At 40.9% G+C, this 19,895-nt stretch overlaps 1 protein-coding gene across 2 annotated transcripts in view; it reads left to right on the top strand.

Annotated features, from left to right (window-relative positions):
• The window catches only part of prtga (protogenin homolog a (Gallus gallus)), a 37,888-nt gene that overhangs the window by 4,782 nt on the left and 13,211 nt on the right, over positions 1-19,895 (top strand). Inside the window, exons 1-9 of one of the 2 annotated variants that reach the window (XM_054770462.1) lie at positions 7,388-7,481; positions 11,121-11,265; positions 11,394-11,527; positions 11,774-12,070; positions 12,322-12,481; positions 12,780-13,027; positions 15,508-15,672; positions 16,244-16,549; positions 17,144-17,332. In XM_054770462.1, coding sequence (XP_054626437.1) covers positions 7,472-7,481; positions 11,121-11,265; positions 11,394-11,527; positions 11,774-12,070; positions 12,322-12,481; positions 12,780-13,027; positions 15,508-15,672; positions 16,244-16,549; positions 17,144-17,332 — 1,654 coding nt within the window. In that variant the 5' untranslated portion in view covers positions 7,388-7,471. Of the gene's footprint in view, positions 1-7,387; positions 7,482-11,120; positions 11,266-11,393; positions 11,528-11,773; positions 12,071-12,321; positions 12,482-12,779; positions 13,028-15,507; positions 15,673-16,243; positions 16,550-17,143; positions 17,333-19,895 lie in introns of those variants that run through there. The other variant, XM_054770461.1, reaches the window with a different exon arrangement.

Below are 19,895 nucleotides of genomic sequence, written 5' to 3'. Positions count from 1 at the left end.
TTTTTTGGTAATATGAACGACCACATAAAAAATTGGATTTGAACAAAAAATCCGAACTGGGCATCATAACCTGTAGTGTGAACGTAGCCCAAGAGAGCTAAAATATGGAGGTTCAAACTGTACTTTATTTTAGGCGCCCTCTGTAACACTTTAACGATGTTGACATTACCTTGTTGTTGAATCTTAGTTCACCTGTTGTGTGTAATATCACCTAAGAACTACATACTTTCGTTCCTTGGTGGCATTGTGGCTGTGATCCCCATTTGGAAAAGCTTTATGAATTAAATGAGCAGTTTACATGCTTTATAATAAATGTAAGAGGAGAGAAAGGCGGCCTGTAAGCTTTACTAGTTTGTTTTAAAATGGCAGTTAGGCCCGCTTGAGGGTCTATCTGGAAGCTCATAAAATTTGCACATACCTGAGAAATGCTCAGTTGAAGGACACAGTGGTCACAGTGGGGGTTGTTGCAAGTGCCACACACACACACACACACACACACACACACACACACACACACAAATGTGAATTGCTGTTTCCCAGTACTACAGCCCTAAATGACCAAACTTTATTGCCGGTCAGTTTCGGCTGCAGGGTTTGCACAATTGTTCTCCCTGCTCCTCTGGCCAAAGAGTGAAAAGCCTGTTCAACCTCACTGTTTTCTTCCATTATCCCCCCACCACTGTGCTCCCTAAAGAAAAGGTCTCTATTTGTCTTGATATCAGCGGGCAGAACCACAGAAGCTGTTCATTACAGCAAGGCTAATTACATCATTTAAAAAGTTAAGCATTAGAGATTGATTCTTGTTGTTTATACAACAAATGTGACACCGCTTATAGCAGCTTTATGCTTTATGCGCTTTTGGGCTACAAAATTTAACAATGTGACGGTCACGAGAGCACAAAGGTGAGACGGGCTTTGGCCCTGATGAAGTGGAATGTGACACATGAGCCACGTCATGTGACTTTTGTCAATAGGCTTCAGGTTAATGGGGGATTTGGGCCAAAAGCTTGGGTCTCTCTTTTGGCCTATTGCAGCTTGTCTGTTCAGGTATACTTGCTCTTACAATAAACACCTCTAAGACCACGTGTACAACAGTGTTTTCACAGTGACAGTAATATATGATACTGTAAGTGTTTCAACATTTCGATGCAGTAGCAAGGATGCACAATCCTAAGCTTTGTAATGTTCTGTTATAGGTAGGGATGTAAATCTCTCTGTGATAGACGATTAGATTCGACTCTAGATGCATAGGTAACGATACGATTCAAAACCGAATTTTTGGAAAAACAGTGATTTGATACAATTCGATGCTGTGTGGAAACGATAGGGTTGGATTGGATTCAATTCGGTTCCTGTTTGTTGATGTAGATATTAATCTTACATTATAAAATAAAGATGCCAATTATATGAAAGTGGCATTCATATAGTATTTTCTAATGTGTAAAAGAGCACATCAGATCCCCAAGCATGCTGTAAAGCACTGGCAAAAATAAAGTTAACAGAATAACATGTCAAATGTATATACTGTATTGTTTAGACACAGACCAAAAAATTGCTGAATGAACATCTTTTTCTTTGATGGAATCAATATTCTATATTTTATATGTACATTTTTCTACCTGTTAAATTTGGATTTGAAACATTCAAGTTTTAACATGTTGCTACAAATGGAAGTGGAGCACTAAACAAAGTTTTGTTGTATACTGTGTGCAATGACAATCAACATCAATCTATCTATGTAAAATATAACAATGAAAAAACATGTCTCCACCTATTCCAAGCACAGATAAGTAAATAGAAGTATTTGTCACATGAGTGCAATGAAAATGCTGTTTTAACTTGGAAAAGTATGTAATCCCATACTCTAAATGTCATAACAATGGTAATCAGACTGAGCATAGTGCTGTCAACACTCCAGCAGCAACATAACATTCCAAAGTAATTAAGTTAAGAAGCATAAAAGTTACCATACTCTCCTCTGTTGGTCTGGCTGGTCAAGTTTGCACCCTTCTTGCACCCTTCTTGAATCGAGATGTTCCAAACTTCGGCGGGACCGTCACGAGACAGGTTAGTTTTACCCTACGGATGATGTGTTATTATTGCTAATTACCGTACTGATGGGGGGTTGTTGCCAGCCACTGTCAACCGATTGCTTCTCTCGCAATTCCGGGTGCATGTCTCCACAATTAATTAATCGATATAGGAGGCTTCCTCCGGCGAATCGAAATCGGTCCCTGCTCAAACTGGGTTTATCGTTCACATCCCTAGTTATAGGGAAGGGAAATGATGTGCATGCTTGCATTCTACCACACAGAACCAGATCACACACGTGCAGCCAAGGGGAGCTGTCCCTGAGCTGAGTCTTGGCGGGTTTAGAGCCTTGCTGCTTGCAGGCTGCATTACTATTACAAGAGCAACCTGGCTTTTCAATGATTAAATTGTTTAAATATATCCATCCATTTTCTATGTCACTTATCCTTAGCGGGGTTAGACTCATTAGGGTTGCGGGGGTATGCTGGCTATCCCAGCTGACTTTGGTCTGAAACAGATGCTAACCGAATAAATTTTGCCCATAAGAAATAATGTCAATCGAGTGAATCTGTTCCAGAAAGCCAAAAATGTTAACACAAAACAATTCACAACACAACACAAACAATTCCAAATGCATACAAATGCTGAATGAAAGGGTTAAATGAACATTTAAGGTGACTTTTACTTTCATTGAAGACGCGACTCTTGACGTGAGTGTTCCCAAAGACACGATGTGGCAGTGAGGCACCACATGGACACCACCTTCCTGTTTTGCCTGTTTTGTTATTTCTTGAATTCAATAGACTTTCTCACCTTAATAACAAAAAAACAGCCACAGAAAGTTTCAAGTGCCTTCAAAAAGAAGTGAAAAAAATATTGAATTGAATTGAATTCAAGAAATAACTCATGACAACCCGGGAAGATGGTGTCTGTGTTGTGCCTCGCTGCCTCATCGTGTCTTTGGGAACAGGTTGAGGTGGCTCGGGCATCTAGTTCGGATGCCTCTCGGACACCTCTCTGGTGAGGTGTTGCCCAGCCGGGAGAAGGCCCTGGGCAGACCTAGGACATGCTGGAGGGAATATGTCTCACAGCTGGCCTGGGAACGCCTTGGTGTCCTCCCGGTGGAACTGGAGGAGGTGGGCGGGGACAGGGAAGTCTGGGCTTCCCTACTGAGACTGCTGCCCCTGCGACCCGGACCCGGATAAGCGGAGGAAAGTGGATGGGTGGATGGATGGAACATGAAGAATCACACCTTCAATGACGTTAAAGTAACCTTACATGTTCATTTATCCCTTTCATTTGTCATTTCTATGCATTTAGAATTGTTTTATAACATTTTTGAGAGTCAACCGCTGATGACATCATAGACTTCCGGTTCAGGTTGCCATTTTTTTTTAGCAAGATAGCTTCTTTGTTAGAAGCTAAGGAAGTTTTGTAATAAATGTTGTGATAAAGTCATTATGACAATACGTACATTGTACTTTTTCTCCAGCATTCGATGCTTGGTGAAAGTGGGACGTTTTTAGTGACCTGCCATGTACAGCCTTGCCACCTACTACCCCCTCAATTTTATACTATCCCAATGGGCTTCCAGTGGTCTCAGAGGTATGCTACACCCCTAATTTGCTTCTGATAAATAACTTTGTCCTGAATTACATGCTTGTTCTTGTAAACATGCTATGTATATTTTAAGCCCTGTGGACACTGGTATTATGTAAGGTCTTGTACCTTGTAAAAACCTGAGCTTTAAAGCAGGTAGTAATACTCCCTGTAGTAGCATCCCCTAATACCAGTGTGCTGAGCTTGTGTCTCTTGTGAAAAAAAAATCACATAAATGTCATTTTTATTGCGTGTGTGTGTGTGTGTGTGTGTGTGAGTGAGTATGCAGCTGCTGACAAAGTGAATTAAATCTCACAGGCCACGATCACTTTGTTATTTTAGTTGCTAAGGAATACACTGGACTTGCACTGGCGCGGCACTATTAGGAACTCTAATAAGACAAGAGCAAACTTCACACAGTGCGAGCTGTGGTGGGGATGAATGAAATGTCCACGAGTGAGACAACTGAAGGCGTGGAATCTTGTTTTTCCTACTCTGCTGGACACCAAAGGTTACCATGGTTTCCCTGAATGGCAGGCCCAGAGGTCATAGGGCTCCTTAAATTGTTCAATAGATGGAGGGTAGCTTGACGAGCCCAGAACCTAAATCTTTCTTCCAATAATACTTGAAGCTCCTCCATTATATCAGTTGCTTTAATGGCCATTCGTTGGCCTATTTGTTATTTTGACAAGGATATGTTAATATGTTTGTTATATGTATTGCTTTCCACATTTAGCAATATGACCAACTGCTATGACAATAGGTAAACAGAGCTATTCTTTTAACGATATAATGACTAGCCCTGTGACGCTGTTAAACAAATTTGGGCTGAATTTTTGAAGTCTTGTATCTTATACACTATTTTCTCTATTTTTGTATCTTGTACACTTTTTCAGCCTGTGAGCTACTTTTAAATGACCAAGTCCCAAAGATCTGAATACAGAAAATATATATATTTGCTATATTTAGAAAAAAAAAGGAGTACATATTTAAGTCAGGGATGCATGCACTTTTTCAGCATGCAAGTTACAAGTCAAAATGATCTACCTCTTTTTATAAAACATAACATATATAAAATCTAACCGGTTTGAAATTGTATTGTAAATATTACTGATTAGTACACACACTTTCAAAGTTTACAGGTAATCAAAGTAGCTGATATCATCATTATATTCAATGTGTCAATAAAGATCATTACAAATAATTCTTCAATAGTTGCGTACGTAACCTGAGTGCTGGTAATATGTCAGTGAAAATAGCTACGTAGCGTTCATTCGGAGACACAGTTCATGTATCACATCCAGTTAACATTTACTAACAAACATTACAGATGTACAAGAAATAAAAATGATAATGCCAAAGACAATACAGCCGAAGTCAAGGCAACATATTCAAAAGGTTTCAGCAATGGGCACATTTTCCATTTCATCATGAAATAATAGTTTAAGAAGCGGACGTGTAGAAAACACTGCTTTCTGTAGTGGAGTTCATGACATGAAGCAAAGCCATCAAACAATTCACTTTTTTTTCCCACATAAGTAGCCGCTACAATGAACAGATAACTTTTGTTATACAGTAGATATAAGCTATAATTAGTTTATCCGTAATCAGAATAATAAAGATGAAAGTTGCATCTCCGTGTGTAGCTTGAAACGCCGTGGGGGGGCAAGACCGAATCAGTAGGGGAGGTTAATGTCAGCTGACCGATGTCGTATGAGCTCTGCAAAGTGACGTTTATGCGATCGACCCACACTACCTTGGCGATCTACCGGTAGCTCGTGATTGAAGTAATGGGCACCCCTGTGTTAGATTGTTCAGGTGTACCTAATGTTGTGGCTGGTTAATGTATATTCCCAACATATCTTGAAGCAAACTAAAGGAGTTGTTGAACAAGCTGTACCTATTTACACATTTACCTTCATTAACTCCATGTTGTGACATCAAGAGTAAAGACAATGAAGTCACTGCGTGCGGTGAGTAGACGGTTAGTGTTGAATGATTGGAAAACTCAGGAGAGGAGATAAGGAAGGGGTTTAAGGTGGGAGAAGGGGGTGAGTGCTTCCCCCACGCCGCATGGTGTTTTCAGGGGTCACGCCGCTCATGGGAATAGCTCTTTGTGGAGCCAGGCCAGTGGTCACTTGACTGTCCTGCGGGCCGTGTGTAGCAGCAGCACATCTGCCAGCCCGCCACTGATTGATTTGTTAGCTTTTTCTTCAGCTTTGCATTCTTCTGCTCTGGCTTATCAGTCAAGTTTTGTTTCCCTCTTGACCATTCAGTGGGGTCACTGCATATTGTTAAGGCCTTTTCTTCAATTAATTAGTAGCTGGGCTCTATAGAGCTGCAATGACTGATGTTACCTGCAACAAGAGTGCTTTTAAAACTTTTTTCGGGGAGGGTGTGCGTGGTTTTGTTTTTCAACGTTCTCCCGCCGATGCTGATGGCATCCTTTTTGCATGCAGCCTGATGAATGAACGCAGTGATGATTTTTATTGTCTCCCTTAATAGATTGGACCCAAGCGGTGGGTTGAGTTGGGATAGGAGCGGGCTCTCTTGTCCATCCACACAGTTGCAAGTTAAGTTGCAGAAATGATTGTTCGGGCAAACAGCAGCCCAGCTGATGTAAATGCAAATGACATTAAAAAAAATACTTTTAGAAATACAGTCGTCCCTCGTTTATCGCATTAATTGTTTCCAGACCCAACTGTGATAAGTACATTTTGGTAAAGTAGGATTCCTTATTTATAAATGGAATATTTTCATAGTTAGCCTTCTAAATAAAGTTTTAAAAACTATTAGAGCGCTCTAGACATGAACGTCACCTTTACACTCGTGTTACCCAATGTAGTAGACATGAGAAGAGTAAATAAGATGTCATATAGACTCACACTTTGGGAGAGTGCCTTGTTGTTTCTTTTTTTACTTTCAGGGCTTCTTGTGGTGGCTAATGTAACCTTACTGACACCTAGTGACCAGTGTAGAATCCTACTTATCAACGTGTCTTTCAATGCATTTTCTGAATGTCTGAAATTTGTGTTTTAGTTCATTTACTCATTTATTATGATTGAAAATGCTTTAAAATACATCACATTTGCTTAAGCACACATATTTTGTGACTAATAATAAGCCGTGGTCAACCACGACATGCAGATGATTTATTAATTAATATATTATGAAAAACCATGATAGACTGAAGCCGCGAAATTAGAAGCGCAATGTGGTGAGGGATGACTGTAATCACTTATGTCACTGAATGTTTTAGATTATTGCAGTTTTGTAACAAACACTTTCTAGTATATACAGTGTTCCCTGTATATCCCACGGGGGATAGGTTCCCAAAATAGCCCACAATAAGTGAAATCCATAAGGTTAAGTAGCCAACTTTACTTGTTTACAATTATTGTATATGTTATAAGGCTGTAAAACCCCTCACAATACAGACAGGCATTAACATTTTCTCACTTTTCTCAATTGTTTAAACACTGTCAAAGTTTAAATTTTGTTTGAATTTTAATGATCAATCCACTAGGTTGGACACAAGGAATTATTAGGTGACTTACGCGTATTCACTCCTCTGACCGTGCCTCGTCCTGGCGCCGTTCGGCTGTAGCGGTTTTGTATCCTTGTTAAAACATATTGCTCCTGCCGTCGTCCGCCTCCTTGTCCTACTCCTTGAACCGATGAGTCACTTAGCCGGTTAGCTGCTTCTTCTTCTTCTTGTATTGTTTATTGGCGGTTAGCAAGCAGCTCACACAGTTAGCGAGTTTTCTAGCGACTATTGACTATATTTTTACCCTTTTTCTCTCACGTCATATTTGCTCCCAAATGCTGATACTATGTGGGAATGCACAAAGGTAAGATTTGATGACCTTATTGAGTGCTAATGTGCATATTTTTCGTACACAACCTCTCTGAAAAATAAGTCCAGGCTCGTATTGGTGGATGGTGGGTCTGAATTAATTTTGTGCTTTTAATTTGTTATTCCTGTCATAGTTTTACACGGTACATAGTAAATAAGATAAATTAGATCGCTGTGTTGATGACTAGCACTGCTAATTCTGGCTAATGCTAGCACTGCTAGCGGTGAATTGGCAAAACCCACTGCATAGCTGTCCTCGGCTATGCCTGCTGTTAACTAGCAGCTTGTACCCAAATTTTAGCTCGCAGTTCCAAGCAAAAAATCAGCCCAGAGACGGCTGGCTTCTAAAAAAAACACTCATTAGCTGGGACACTCGGTCTTCCTGATCTCCTGACTGTGTGGCCAACATGCTAACCACTCAGCCACCGTGCGGCCCTCAAACAGGACGTGCGCATGTTAATCCTGTGTCAAAAAAAATAGTACCGTTAAAGGAAACTTCCGTTAACGCGTTAATAACTTTGACAGCCCTAGTATATATACATGTATATAAACTCACTGGCCATTCCATTAGGTATGTCTGCGTAATCACAACAATAACTGTTTGTCTTGATTAACACTGTCAAAGAGGTATTTATTTACACTATAGTTAGGTATACTTTATTAGTCCCAAGAGGGAAATGGATGGATGGATGGATATTTTTTTTTGTTGTTGGAGTTTGCAGTGGTGGACAACTGCATTGCATCATACTGGGATAGTGGTGTTTCTAATATTTTGCCTCTCTCATATATCGAAATCATTTAACCAAGATAGTTAAGTTATATAAAATGTAAAATTCAAAGTTGAACATTATTGTCTTTGTAAAGACAGCATATTAGTAACCGAAAGAGGGAAAACTTAACTTAATAACACACCTTCAATAACTTAAATGGGCTCCAAAACAGAAAGTGACCTTTTAAGTTGCACTGCATTGCCTTTAGTGTGACGTTCTTTTAGTAGCTCACATGTATGTTGGGTGCAGCCTGCTGTGTAGAGACTGACCACAGTAACCAGAGCAGAGGAGGCTGAACTAATTCCTGGTATTTGTAAGGCAACCTTTGTTTGGGCTTGACCTGTTCACTGACCTTCCGCTTGCTGAGCTGCTGGCATCTGTTGCAAGGAAAGCAAGTCGAAAAAAGGAACAACTAGCATGGAGCATGAAAATGTATAGGCAGGACACTGAAATCCTAGCCATTGTGATGAGTTACAGTGACGTTTGTTGTTATTATTTGACATTGTGTTGCTTTAATATGGCCAGTTTAGAGAATTTATGTTACACAGACTGAGAGAGCCAAAGACTAAAGAAAGAGGTCTAACAATACAATGTTTGCTACAAAATATGTTTGCACAGTTTGCAGAGCACAGCAGTGGCGTGGCCATGCAGAGCTGTGCCTGAGCTGAGTGCTAGGCAGGATTTGTGGAGGTCAGAGGTTAGAGGTGAGATTGCAGAGTAGGGCAGATGGTCAGCACTGCTGCTTTTTGCTTTTGGGGAATGGGCTGAAGTATTTATTATGATTCCATTTGTAAAAAAACAAAGAATAAAAAAATACAAATGAAAAAAAAAAAGACAAATCTGATATAATGTCAATGTGTTACCAATAACGGAATGCGCATAATAAAGATGAGGTGTTTGCTTTCATAAATTAAACCACACATTAGATGCCCTTTGGCAAACATCACCATCCAAAGCTGAAGGTCAGTGTTCTATTCTCATCTGTGACTACTGCCCTATAAACCCCAGCAATTATGGATTTTCCACCTTGACTTAGTAGTTTATCAATAATCAATGATAACCCCGTTGTTTGTCAATCCTGCATCATTTGCCTGAATGGAAAGGCCGAGCAGAGAGACAGAAGATCAGTGCGGCTCATCTCTCATGCCCTACAGCCATATCACCCCAGCACTTAATGGCATTTTTTTGGTCAGCGCCTGTGTAACGTGGGGGTGGGCGGCAGGAGGGGGACTGGGATGCCTTTCGCCCCAATTCTGTTTTGACATCCAGCAGCCACAGTGGGTCTAACAACAAAGGGGATAGAGCTCAGGACTAATTTGATTAAACATGACCGTGGTTAAAGAAAAAAAAAAAGCTGACAATAGTTGGCCTCTTGTCTAACAAGAACGCCACTGAGCACAAAGCTGTGATTTTCACATCTTGCCAGGAAAACAACAACTCAGTAGTAAACAGCATCTTTAAAGTACCGCACACTCGTTAGAGTTCAGTTGTGACATAGAGGAAGCAAGTTGGTCAAACATCATAAAGATGTTTCTATGTAAAGTCAATTGGTAGGTAAATCCAATCTCAAAATGAAGGTCTTTGATTGCAAATGTTGGGAATACATTTATAGTTTTTTTAGTCTACTAGCAAAAAAACACATTCATAGTTACAGTAGTTGGCCTGAAAAAAAATTGTTGTTCATATCAATGTTCGTGACACATCGAAGACACTGCTAAGTGAAATGTTCTCTTTAAGTCTAAAATACCTGTATTTGTTGTATTGTCCCATTGTTGGCCCAGTTCCACTTAAACTAAAACAAATATTCTTTCATTTAATGCTTTGTCAGACATCGCTTTTGCTTCCTTGTTCATTTTAATGTCATTTTCACACCGAATATTGAAATAGCGCGAATAGCACAAATAGCACAAAAAGCACAAATTATAACAGGAGTCAGTTTTGCACAATGTCGTCCCACCAACAACAATCCCCCTTGAGCAAATGGCACAAGAAACAAGTCCTCTATCTGAAAGTTGGTGTTTTGATTTACGGTGGGGGGTTTTTTGGTCACCAATCTCACCCGTTTTTTTTTACCAAATGCCTAACCTCAGGCTTTTGCAACTTTTTGAGCAAAGAGGGGGGATGGTAGCGCTTGTGTTTGTCAGTGGCTTTTAGGGCCTTTAAAGCCCAGGAAAAACCAAAAGACAGCATATATCAACAAGAAGGGATAAAACAACTTAAATCCTTACTCGTGCACTTCTGACGTTGTTATAATTCACACACATGAGCTTGTTGCTCAGCTGGTGGTGACAAGAGCTCAGTTTCAGGAAACATTATCCATGCAAGCGGGATGTAGTTGTTTGTAGCTTTTGACAGCCTTGACATTTAACGTGAATACCGTATGTGCAAAAACAATACTATAATTTCCTAGAAGAAGATTCAATATGTTTTTGGTGCTTAAAAAATGGTGGTTGTGATGGAGAAATGGATGACTTTTACGAAATGTATCAAGTGAGGTTGATGCACAGTTTTCTGTTAGTTAGTAGGAATACACTACTTGTCTAATTTGCATTTTGTAGAAGGGTGGTGCATGAGCTAAGGATGAAGCTATTAATTGTTGGTGCAGACTGAAAATTTCATTTTAATTTCCTGCTGTTACAGTCTGTTTACACTGAGGAAAAGTGGGGCATTGGCCTATCTAGTAGAAAGAGATGCTGTGTTTGGCAGTTGGCACTCAATTTCGAATGTGTATTATCTCCACCTACAGGACCGGTATGAAGCATTATCGTCATTTGACACTTTAATCACCCATCCTACTCAAACACCTCATTTAATGTTGGCACTTTAGAACACTCAAAGTAAAGCTATGCTCTTTTATGCTGCAGGTATTTCCTCGTTTACAATCCAGCCAAGGTCCATCGTGGTAACTGAAGGCTCAGTCGCCAGATTTTCTTGCAAAATCACTGCACACCCTCCTCCTATCATCACTTGGGAGTTCAATCGGGTCACGTTACCCCTCGCCACTGAAAGGTATGCACTCTGATGTTTTCAGTCCACCATTTGTGATACATGCTTGTTGGACAGCAGAGTTGTTATGGAGTGCTGGCTAGTGTTGTAATATTCGTGTACCGTATATATTTTTTATTTTTGTCCTGCAGAATCACAGTCCTGCCCGGTGGTTTTCTTCAGATCTACGGGGTGCAGCGGACAGATGCCGGCAGTTACCGTTGCATCGCAACCAACATTGCTAGCCGGCGCCGCAGCACAGAGGCCACACTTAGCATCACCGCAGGTGTGTCACGGTACTCTGCATTGTACACATTCCACATTTGTAGTTTTATCACAGAAGAATAGTACTTAAGCTTAGCAGCTCTGTAGTTTAGACAAAAAAAACCCAGAAACTGCAATGAGATGCCTGAAGGAACTGGGGATTTATTGCATTTATTGCTGAATTTTCACTTGAATGTACATTACACCATTTGTGACATGGCACCTCATATATTGATGCTTCCTCCCACCCTTTTACCTCTCCCTGCAGCTCCCAGCCCCCAGCTTCCCCAGAGACCACGCATCATAGCCGGACCGCAAAACATCTCTGTGTCCGTGCATCAGAGTGCCACCTTAGAGTGCATGGCCACAGGCAACCCCCGACCCATCATCTCCTGGAGCCGGGCTGACAGCAAGTCTATTGATGTTTACCACACCAAAGTGTTGGGAAATGGCAACCTCATCATTACAGACATCAAGCCCCAGCATGGAGGAGTGTACGTGTGCAGGGCCACCACTCCTGGCACGCGAAACTTCACTGTTGCTGCAGCCAATGTTACTGTTTTAGGTAAAGATATACTATTACACTAACAGTTAGAATTGTCTGCTGTTGTATCCACACATTGATGTCATCAGAAGTACACACACTCTGAAAATTCATTATAAAATTCTTTTAGAATGAGGAAAAATAGTGGTAGTGGTTGAAAATGGATGATCAGACTATCCTTGTCAAATTTCATTAGGTTGTAATTTATTCAGTGTACGCAAAAAATGTGTTGTGTTGAATATGTATTTCCTATTGATGTTGTTCCTCCACAGCGCCGCCTTCCTTGGTGGAGTGGCCAGAGAGCCTAACTCGTCCACGTGCCGGCACTGCTCGGTTTGTGTGCCAAGCTGAAGGCTTTCCAACACCTCACATCACTTGGCTCAAGAACGGGGAGAGAATTCACTCCAATGGTCGCATCAAGATGTACAGCAGGTATATTTCTTTACGTTGGTTTTTATGTAAATGCAAAGGAGAGGATCAAATACAGAAGTTTGCTGTTTATTTTACCTCTTTTGGCCACATAAAAACAATGCATATGAATAATGAACTTATGTCCCTACAGCAGGAAGGAAACTGAATAATTTACCAGTGTAAATGGGGGATTTAATTGGTTTCCCTCTAATTTTCTCCTCTCTATTTAGCAGTCAATGCCTTTTAAAGGTAATTATGAGATGACTTCACCTTGGGCAAGGACCCACGTCATGAAGTTGTGTGTGTGTGTGTCCCACAGCAAACTGGTCATCAACCAGATCATTCCTGAGGACGATGCCATTTATCAGTGCCAGGCTGAGAACGAGCAGGGTTCTGTCCTCTCCATGGCAAGGCTCATCGTGGTGATGTCGGAGGACCGCCCAAGCGCGCCAAGAAACGTCAGAGCGGACACTGTGTCGAGCTCCGCCATATTGCTGGCATGGGACAGGCCGCTTTATAACTCAGATAAAGTTATTGCATACTCGGTGCACTACATGAAAGCTGAGGGTGAGTGAACAAACATATGAGAACATTGCATTGTTGTTACTATATCAACAAAAGTACTGTGTTCCCTCATTTATTGCGGGGGATAGGTTCCCAAAATAGCCCAACTATATTTTTTTTACAATTATTACATGTTTTAAGGCTGTAAAATCCCTCACCATATACTTTATATACTTTTCTCAGACAGGCAATAACATTTTCTCACATTTTTCTCTTGTTTAAACTCTCTCAAAGTTCTAATTTCAATGATCAACCTATGAGGTTGGACACAAGAAATTATTAAGTGACTCACGCTTATTTCAGTCCTCTGGCCATGCCTCGTTGTCCTGGTGCCGTTGTAGCGTTTTTGTGTCCTTCTTAGAACATATTGCTCCTGTCGTTGCATTTTCCTCACACTTTTAGCTTCTTCTGTTTCTTTTATTGTTTACAGTATTGGCAGTTTGCAAGCAGCTCACGTGGTTAGCTAGTTTGGTAGCCATGTCCACTACAGGAGACGATGCAAAGGAGATTGACAATGATCTACGGCCAATCAGGATGCAGAAGACAATGGGCGGTGTAGACAGAAGAGAGAGAATAGAGAGACACGCCGCCTGTGCAAAAGCAACTACAACACTCAGCTTCCCACAGTGCAATTCTTCTTAAAGGGCCAGGCTCCGCCTGTAACAGCCTTCATACGCTGTAAAAAAAAACAAAAAACAAACACTATAATTGTACCCAAAAAAAATCAGCGAAACAGCAAGTCCGCGAACGGTGAATCGCGATGGAGCGAGGGAACACTGTATTGAGACGAATGTCCTTTACACCTAAATGAAGTGAAAATTGAATGTCATATGTAAAGAAGAGCCTCTGTGAGGTCACTTATGTTGGACAGGAGAGAGGGTGCGCTTGCTTACCATCTCTTTTGGAGCTCATCCCAATGGATGTTGGAAAGGGTTGAGTTCTTTTCATCTAGCATGCATATGGACCTTGCTTTGTGCACTAAGAACAGAAAAGGGCCTTCCTTAGACAGTTCCCACAAAATTATACAAAATGTGTTGGTAAAATGAAAAATTAAGATTAAGTTTGTATAGGCGAGGGCTATTCATCTGAATTGATTTTTCAGAAATCAAAGGACCGGGGGCTGAACTGAACAGAAAAAGGGGCATCTGCTTGTAAATGTTGCTTAATAGGAAGCAAGCTGTGCACAAAGGCACATTTTGTCAACAAAAAAGCAGAGGAGTGATTGTCCTGCCCCCAAAGATGGTCTATGCAAAGAGATCATTGCCGCTGCTGCCGAAAAAAAGACTTTTTAAATTTTATAAACGTCATAGACTTGCTTGCTGGCTGCCAGTTGAATAGGACTTGCATAGTGTAATCCCTGATTGATTAAACAATTTATTAAGAGGTGTGTCTCAATTATTTTGTTTAAATTGCATATATGATTATTGTTGTCTGGTTGTGTTATTATGTTAGTCAGTGTTGCATTGTGGGAATAGAACTCTACAATCTCACATTTTGCCTCGTTGATTTACACTATGACAATGAGGCAGCTGAGCATTTGCTATGCCGTTAGGCAGAGGTCAGAGAAAGAAAAAATAAAGAGGAAAAACCTTTTTATTGAGACAAACACAGTTTAGTCCTCTTTAGCTGTGGAGTTTCAAGAATCAGGGCGGAGAAAACTATTCAAAAACTTGTTGTGTGGCAGCAGAAAAAGCCTTTTGGACTTTCAGCCTTCCTGGGAACTTTTTCTATTAACAGCAAGAGTCGCAGTGGAACAATGTCGCATCTCGGGGAACAAAAATCAACTTTGTCATTCAAGAGCTGCACTTAATTATAATTTGACTGACTTCAGTTGGTGAAGTGAACTAGGAAAAAGAAACACCTACTCATTTTTGTAGTAGATGAGGAAGTCCAAATAAAAAGAAGTAGTTTTATTGTTAAATAACTGGCATCTGTTAAGGTTTTTACCACTTCAGGTTAAGATTCAGTGGCATCTCCACAGGCTTTATGTGAAAATGACTGTCAGAGAACAGTACACAGTTCGCCATGCACCTGAGGCTGCAAAGCCTTGCACTAAATAGAGGCTGCATAATGAAAGGATAAACTAATTAGTCTACGTGATGGAGTGTCCAAAAGTGCATGTCCTGGGAAGCCAGTCAGAGGGTGTGAATTGGGAAGGAAAGCAGACTTTGTTACTCTTTTCAGGGAGGCCTGAAAGAGGCATTCATTAGGGGGACAAAACTTTTTATGTGCTTTGTTCACAACATCTAAAATCAAATTAAAATTTCCTCAGAAGACCAATAGATCCATTCTGTGGCTTTGCTCATTGGCTATTAATGAACTAACAAATTAAGCATTAGCTTAACAAATACAGACAAAACTGCAACACGTGTTTGATTAACAGACGAGAGTGGACACATTTTTCTGCGCTGTTGATTTGATTAACATGGTGTGAAAGTGAGATACTTACACGCCATATTAACTGAAATCCTTAATTTGTCCAGGATTAAACAACGAGGAATACCAAGTTGTCATTGGAAACGATACCACTCGCTATATTATTGATGACCTGGAGCCAGCTCGAAACTACACCTTCTACGTTGTGGCCTACATGCCCATGGGAGCCAGTCGCATGTCGGACCACATGTTCCAGCACACTCTTGAGGACGGTGAGGAATGTAACAATGACGTCATTCAACATTAGTGAAGTTTTATGCAGAGACCATGAAAAAAGAACTGACATGGTGGATGACACTCTTGTTTGTTTACAAGATGTTTTACTGTAGTTAATGAGTGTGGATGTTGTTGACGTAAAGGGGGAGTCAAATATCCTTGTGCCCTTGTGTTTCTCAGATTGTGGACCGAATCTCGTTTACGGGTGTGTTTGTGTTAAAGCCTCCTTCCTGGAGAACCTCATCTGATCTCAGTCCTGGTTTATGGGTCAAAAGCAGTTTGAATTTTTTTCAAAAACTATTCATAGTCTTTTGTGTTGACTTTTTGAAGGGTAGTCACCTTTGTATGTTGTCACGGGGTGCCGATATTCCTTACACAAGCCAGTGTTCGTGTTTTGATCGCCACCTTTAGCTTTGGCACGCTCAACCTCCAAATCTATTTTCATGTGGAGCTAAAAACTATTCCAAATCAATGCCAAAAACGCACCATATTAGTTGGATTTGTTTTACAAGTTGTTTAAAAACGTGTGGGATGTGTTCATTATTTCTTCTGTCTGTCATTTCCCAGTTCCCCTCCGTGCCCCTGAGCTGAGCCTCACCAGCCGAAGCCCCACAGACATCCAGGTGTCGTGGCTGCCCCTTTCCGACAAGCTGAGTCGCGGCCGGGTCTCTGCCTATCGTTTGTCCTACCGCACCAGTGCTGAGAGCTCAGTCTCTCAGATGGAGCTACCTGGAGAGAAGACACATTATCTCCTAGAAAACCTTCAGCCTGACACCCTCTACCTCTTACGAATCGCTGCCGCCACTAGCATAGGATGGGGTGAGCAGTCGGCCTGGACTTCCCACCGCACCCCAAAGGCATCCAGTGCTCAAGGTACAACATAGAGTAGACGTGTACCTAAATATTTAAAACAATGCTGAATTCCTCATTTCTGTTCAACAGCTCCGTTTGCCAATAATCTTGTTAAGGCATTGCATTTGTTACTCTGTAACCTTTGCCCGGCACTGTCAGCATCACTGAAAGGGTTTCAGTCATGGGTCATAAAGGGAGCCATTCAGGCCTCCGGGTGGGAACAGAGTAGAGCTAAAGCTTTGAGGTGGAGGGGGTGTATGATTTGTTTTTCCTGCCCATCTCACTTTTGCCGTGTGTCTTTTATTTAAATTTAGGTATCTTCTAGCAGTAATCTTCATTCCTAAAATAGAGATGTGTGAAATTGCTCCCTCTGCCGTCAGTGTGGTCGTGCCTGCTGTGTATTAAGTGTGAAACAGCTGGTAAACATCAAATGAGAGTTTCACTTTTCAAAGACTCTGGCGAGGAAGAGTTTCCTGCAGGGACTACAGCTTTCTGCAGGGAAAAAGTTCCTCAAAAAAAATTCTAGCATGGTGCCCATAAAACAATATTTTTGCTACCATGCTGAGATGAAATAATTAAGTTGCAATCCTTTCTCTGGTGGTTTTGTCTACACAGTTCCTCTTTCTCCTGAGCTGCATTTGGAGCCTTTGAACTGCACCACTATTTTGGTACGCTGGCGACTGGCAAAGAGGAATTCCGCCAGTGTGCAAGGCTACAAACTGTTCTACCATGAGGAGACCCAGTCTGAGAACGCCCCGGTTCAACTGCGCACCTCGGATCATTCACACACCATTGGAGGCCTCGGTGAGTTGGGCTGCAGTTCTGCTGATTTACTTAGGCCGGATTTACACTACATGGTTGAAGTGACGCAGTTTCAGATATGCGTTATGTTATGACAGTATAAAATTAAAAAATGTATAAAATAGGATATGCTGAGATCAGAATCAGCCCTCTTCCAAATGTGAATACAAATCTGACAGGTCTTGGATATTATAAATAGTAATCCCTTGTTTATCGCAGTTAAGTTAATTTTTATGAAGTAGGATTCCTCATTTCTAAATGGGATATTTTTGTAGTTACAGCATAGAAAAAACCTGTTTACAACCTTCTAAATACTCTAAATTTTTAACATTATTAGAGCCCTCTAGACATGAAGGAACACCCCATAATCACCTTTAGATCACTCGTATTACCCAGAATAGTCGACCAAATAAGAGTAAATAACCCATTTAAGACATAAATAAAACCCGTGCTCCTCTGTTTTGCAGTAAATGGGTGACAGAGTTATTTTTATGATGATTATGATAATGTTATTAATATTATTGTGCCTCTTGTGAAATCATTTAAACCTGCAATAAAAGCCACACAATGTGTGTTCTTAGTGCTTTATATTTGTATTGTAGTTCATTGAGCCATTTATAAGCTTGACATACTTAATTTAGGCAAAAAATATGTAACATTTACTGAAATATGCATATTTTTGACTGAAACTACAGCATATGCAACCACGAAACACCATGATTTATAAATGAATATATTTTGAAAAAACATGATAGTGTGAAGCCGCGAAATTTGAACCGCAATGTGGCGAGGGACGACTGTATTGGATATATCCTGTCGATGCAAGCCTAATTGGAGCAAAATATGGCCCTCTTGTCTTCCCATACAACACAATTAAACACATTAAGACACCTGCTTTAGATGCACATTACAAAAAGAGCTTAGAGAAGAGCTAACTCTGTTACGCTAGATGTATATCGACTATTATCAAGGAAAATAATAGCAGATGGCGGCCGGCAGAGTACGGTAATTTTGAGGTGTATGTGTGTACTGTATTTATATTTAGTTACTGTATCGGTAATGGGCACTTAAACCTGCATTGTAAAACGCTGAACATTGGATGATACTCTGACTCACTGGTGTTTGTTGGGGCACTAACCAGGCTACATACCACAATGTCTCCACTACACTCGCATACTACTGTATCTGCTGTGTAACAACATTTGTGCCCATCGGCCATTAAACGACACTGCCACTGTTCTTATTGCAACAAATTCATTTTGCAGTTGAATCACCGGTCTGTATTAAATATGAATAGCATATTAGGAAGGAAGAGCAGTGCCGTCTGGCAGAGAGCACTGTCCCCTTTGTCTTTAGTGCATAGTCTTTACTCACAACATTAGGTATATCCAATATATATTGCATTATATCTAATGCGATCCTAATTAAAAAGTGTTCTTTACAAAGATAATTGACACTGTCAGAGAGGTGTTAAATTAGCAACAGGTTCAATATTGTAGTGGTGTATAACCACACTGCATTATACGGAAAGGTCTTTCGAAAATGTGTTCACCTTTTGAGCTACATAAAATGTCATAAGTAATAAATGATGACGTGCTTAATATATTGGCTAGAGAGTGAATGCCCACCTAGCTGGATTTGAAGTGGCTGCCAGTTTTATGAGTGATTAACTGGCAGAAGTCACGTGTCAAACAGAAGTTCTTTAGGCGTGGGACAGGACAGCACTACTTCCCATTGCCATGAACCCTGTGCCGGGCTGTGCGTGTGTGCATGTGTGTGTGCGTCTTTTCAGCAGCTGCTGGATGGTGTTGGGAGCATATCACAGCTCCACTGGCCCTTGAGGTCACACACATTCATTTAGGCTTTTTTCTTGTTTGAGAGGGGGGTAAAAGGTCTCAGGCGATGCAGTGGACAACTGACCATCTGTGGCCAGAGGGGGTCAACCAGGTGGTCAGCAGCTGACTTGTAAATCAGGCCGCTTGGTGCTTGAGCAGCATCCGAAAGAAAGACGAGTAGGCGCTATAAATTACTTACAGTGTAAAAGCAAACTGCCGCTGACATTTCATTTACTTCTTTGGTTTTAAGATATTTCTACTTTTAGTGCTGTTTGCGAGTCATGTTTTACTGGCCACATTCATCCATGTAAGCAAACTAAAAGATATAAACTGAGGGGTCACTTTCATTTACAATTTTTTGTCAGTTTGTTCATCTTCCTACATTCATCGCACATCTGATTGCTTTGAATGATGAATGTATGGTATGTAAAGAGCTCTTGATAACCATTAATTAAGTCACTTCTGTGACATCAAACCAAAGTTGGTGCTAAATAAAGCTCCCTCTTTGGTGGCATTTTAAAGACTCAGGATGGCGTTTAGCTGAGGCAGATTTACTGTTTGTTTTATGAGCGCGGTGAGCGGTGTTGCTGACATCAAAGCCTCTCATTGTGTTTGGCTTTCAGAGTCACAAAGCTGGTTTATTGGCCAAGATTGTAAGGCAGTGCAAGCCTCTCACTGGCCAAGCTGTAGGCCAAACAATGAGCATGCCTTGTGGGTTGGCTGTCTTGTGT

The sequence above is a fragment of the Dunckerocampus dactyliophorus genome, chromosome 3 (genome assembly GCF_027744805.1).
Source record: "Dunckerocampus dactyliophorus isolate RoL2022-P2 chromosome 3, RoL_Ddac_1.1, whole genome shotgun sequence".
NCBI lineage: Eukaryota > Metazoa > Chordata > Actinopteri > Syngnathiformes > Syngnathidae > Dunckerocampus > Dunckerocampus dactyliophorus.
Note: the sequence above shows the minus strand (reverse complement) of the source record. Positions and strands in the feature narration are given on the sequence as shown.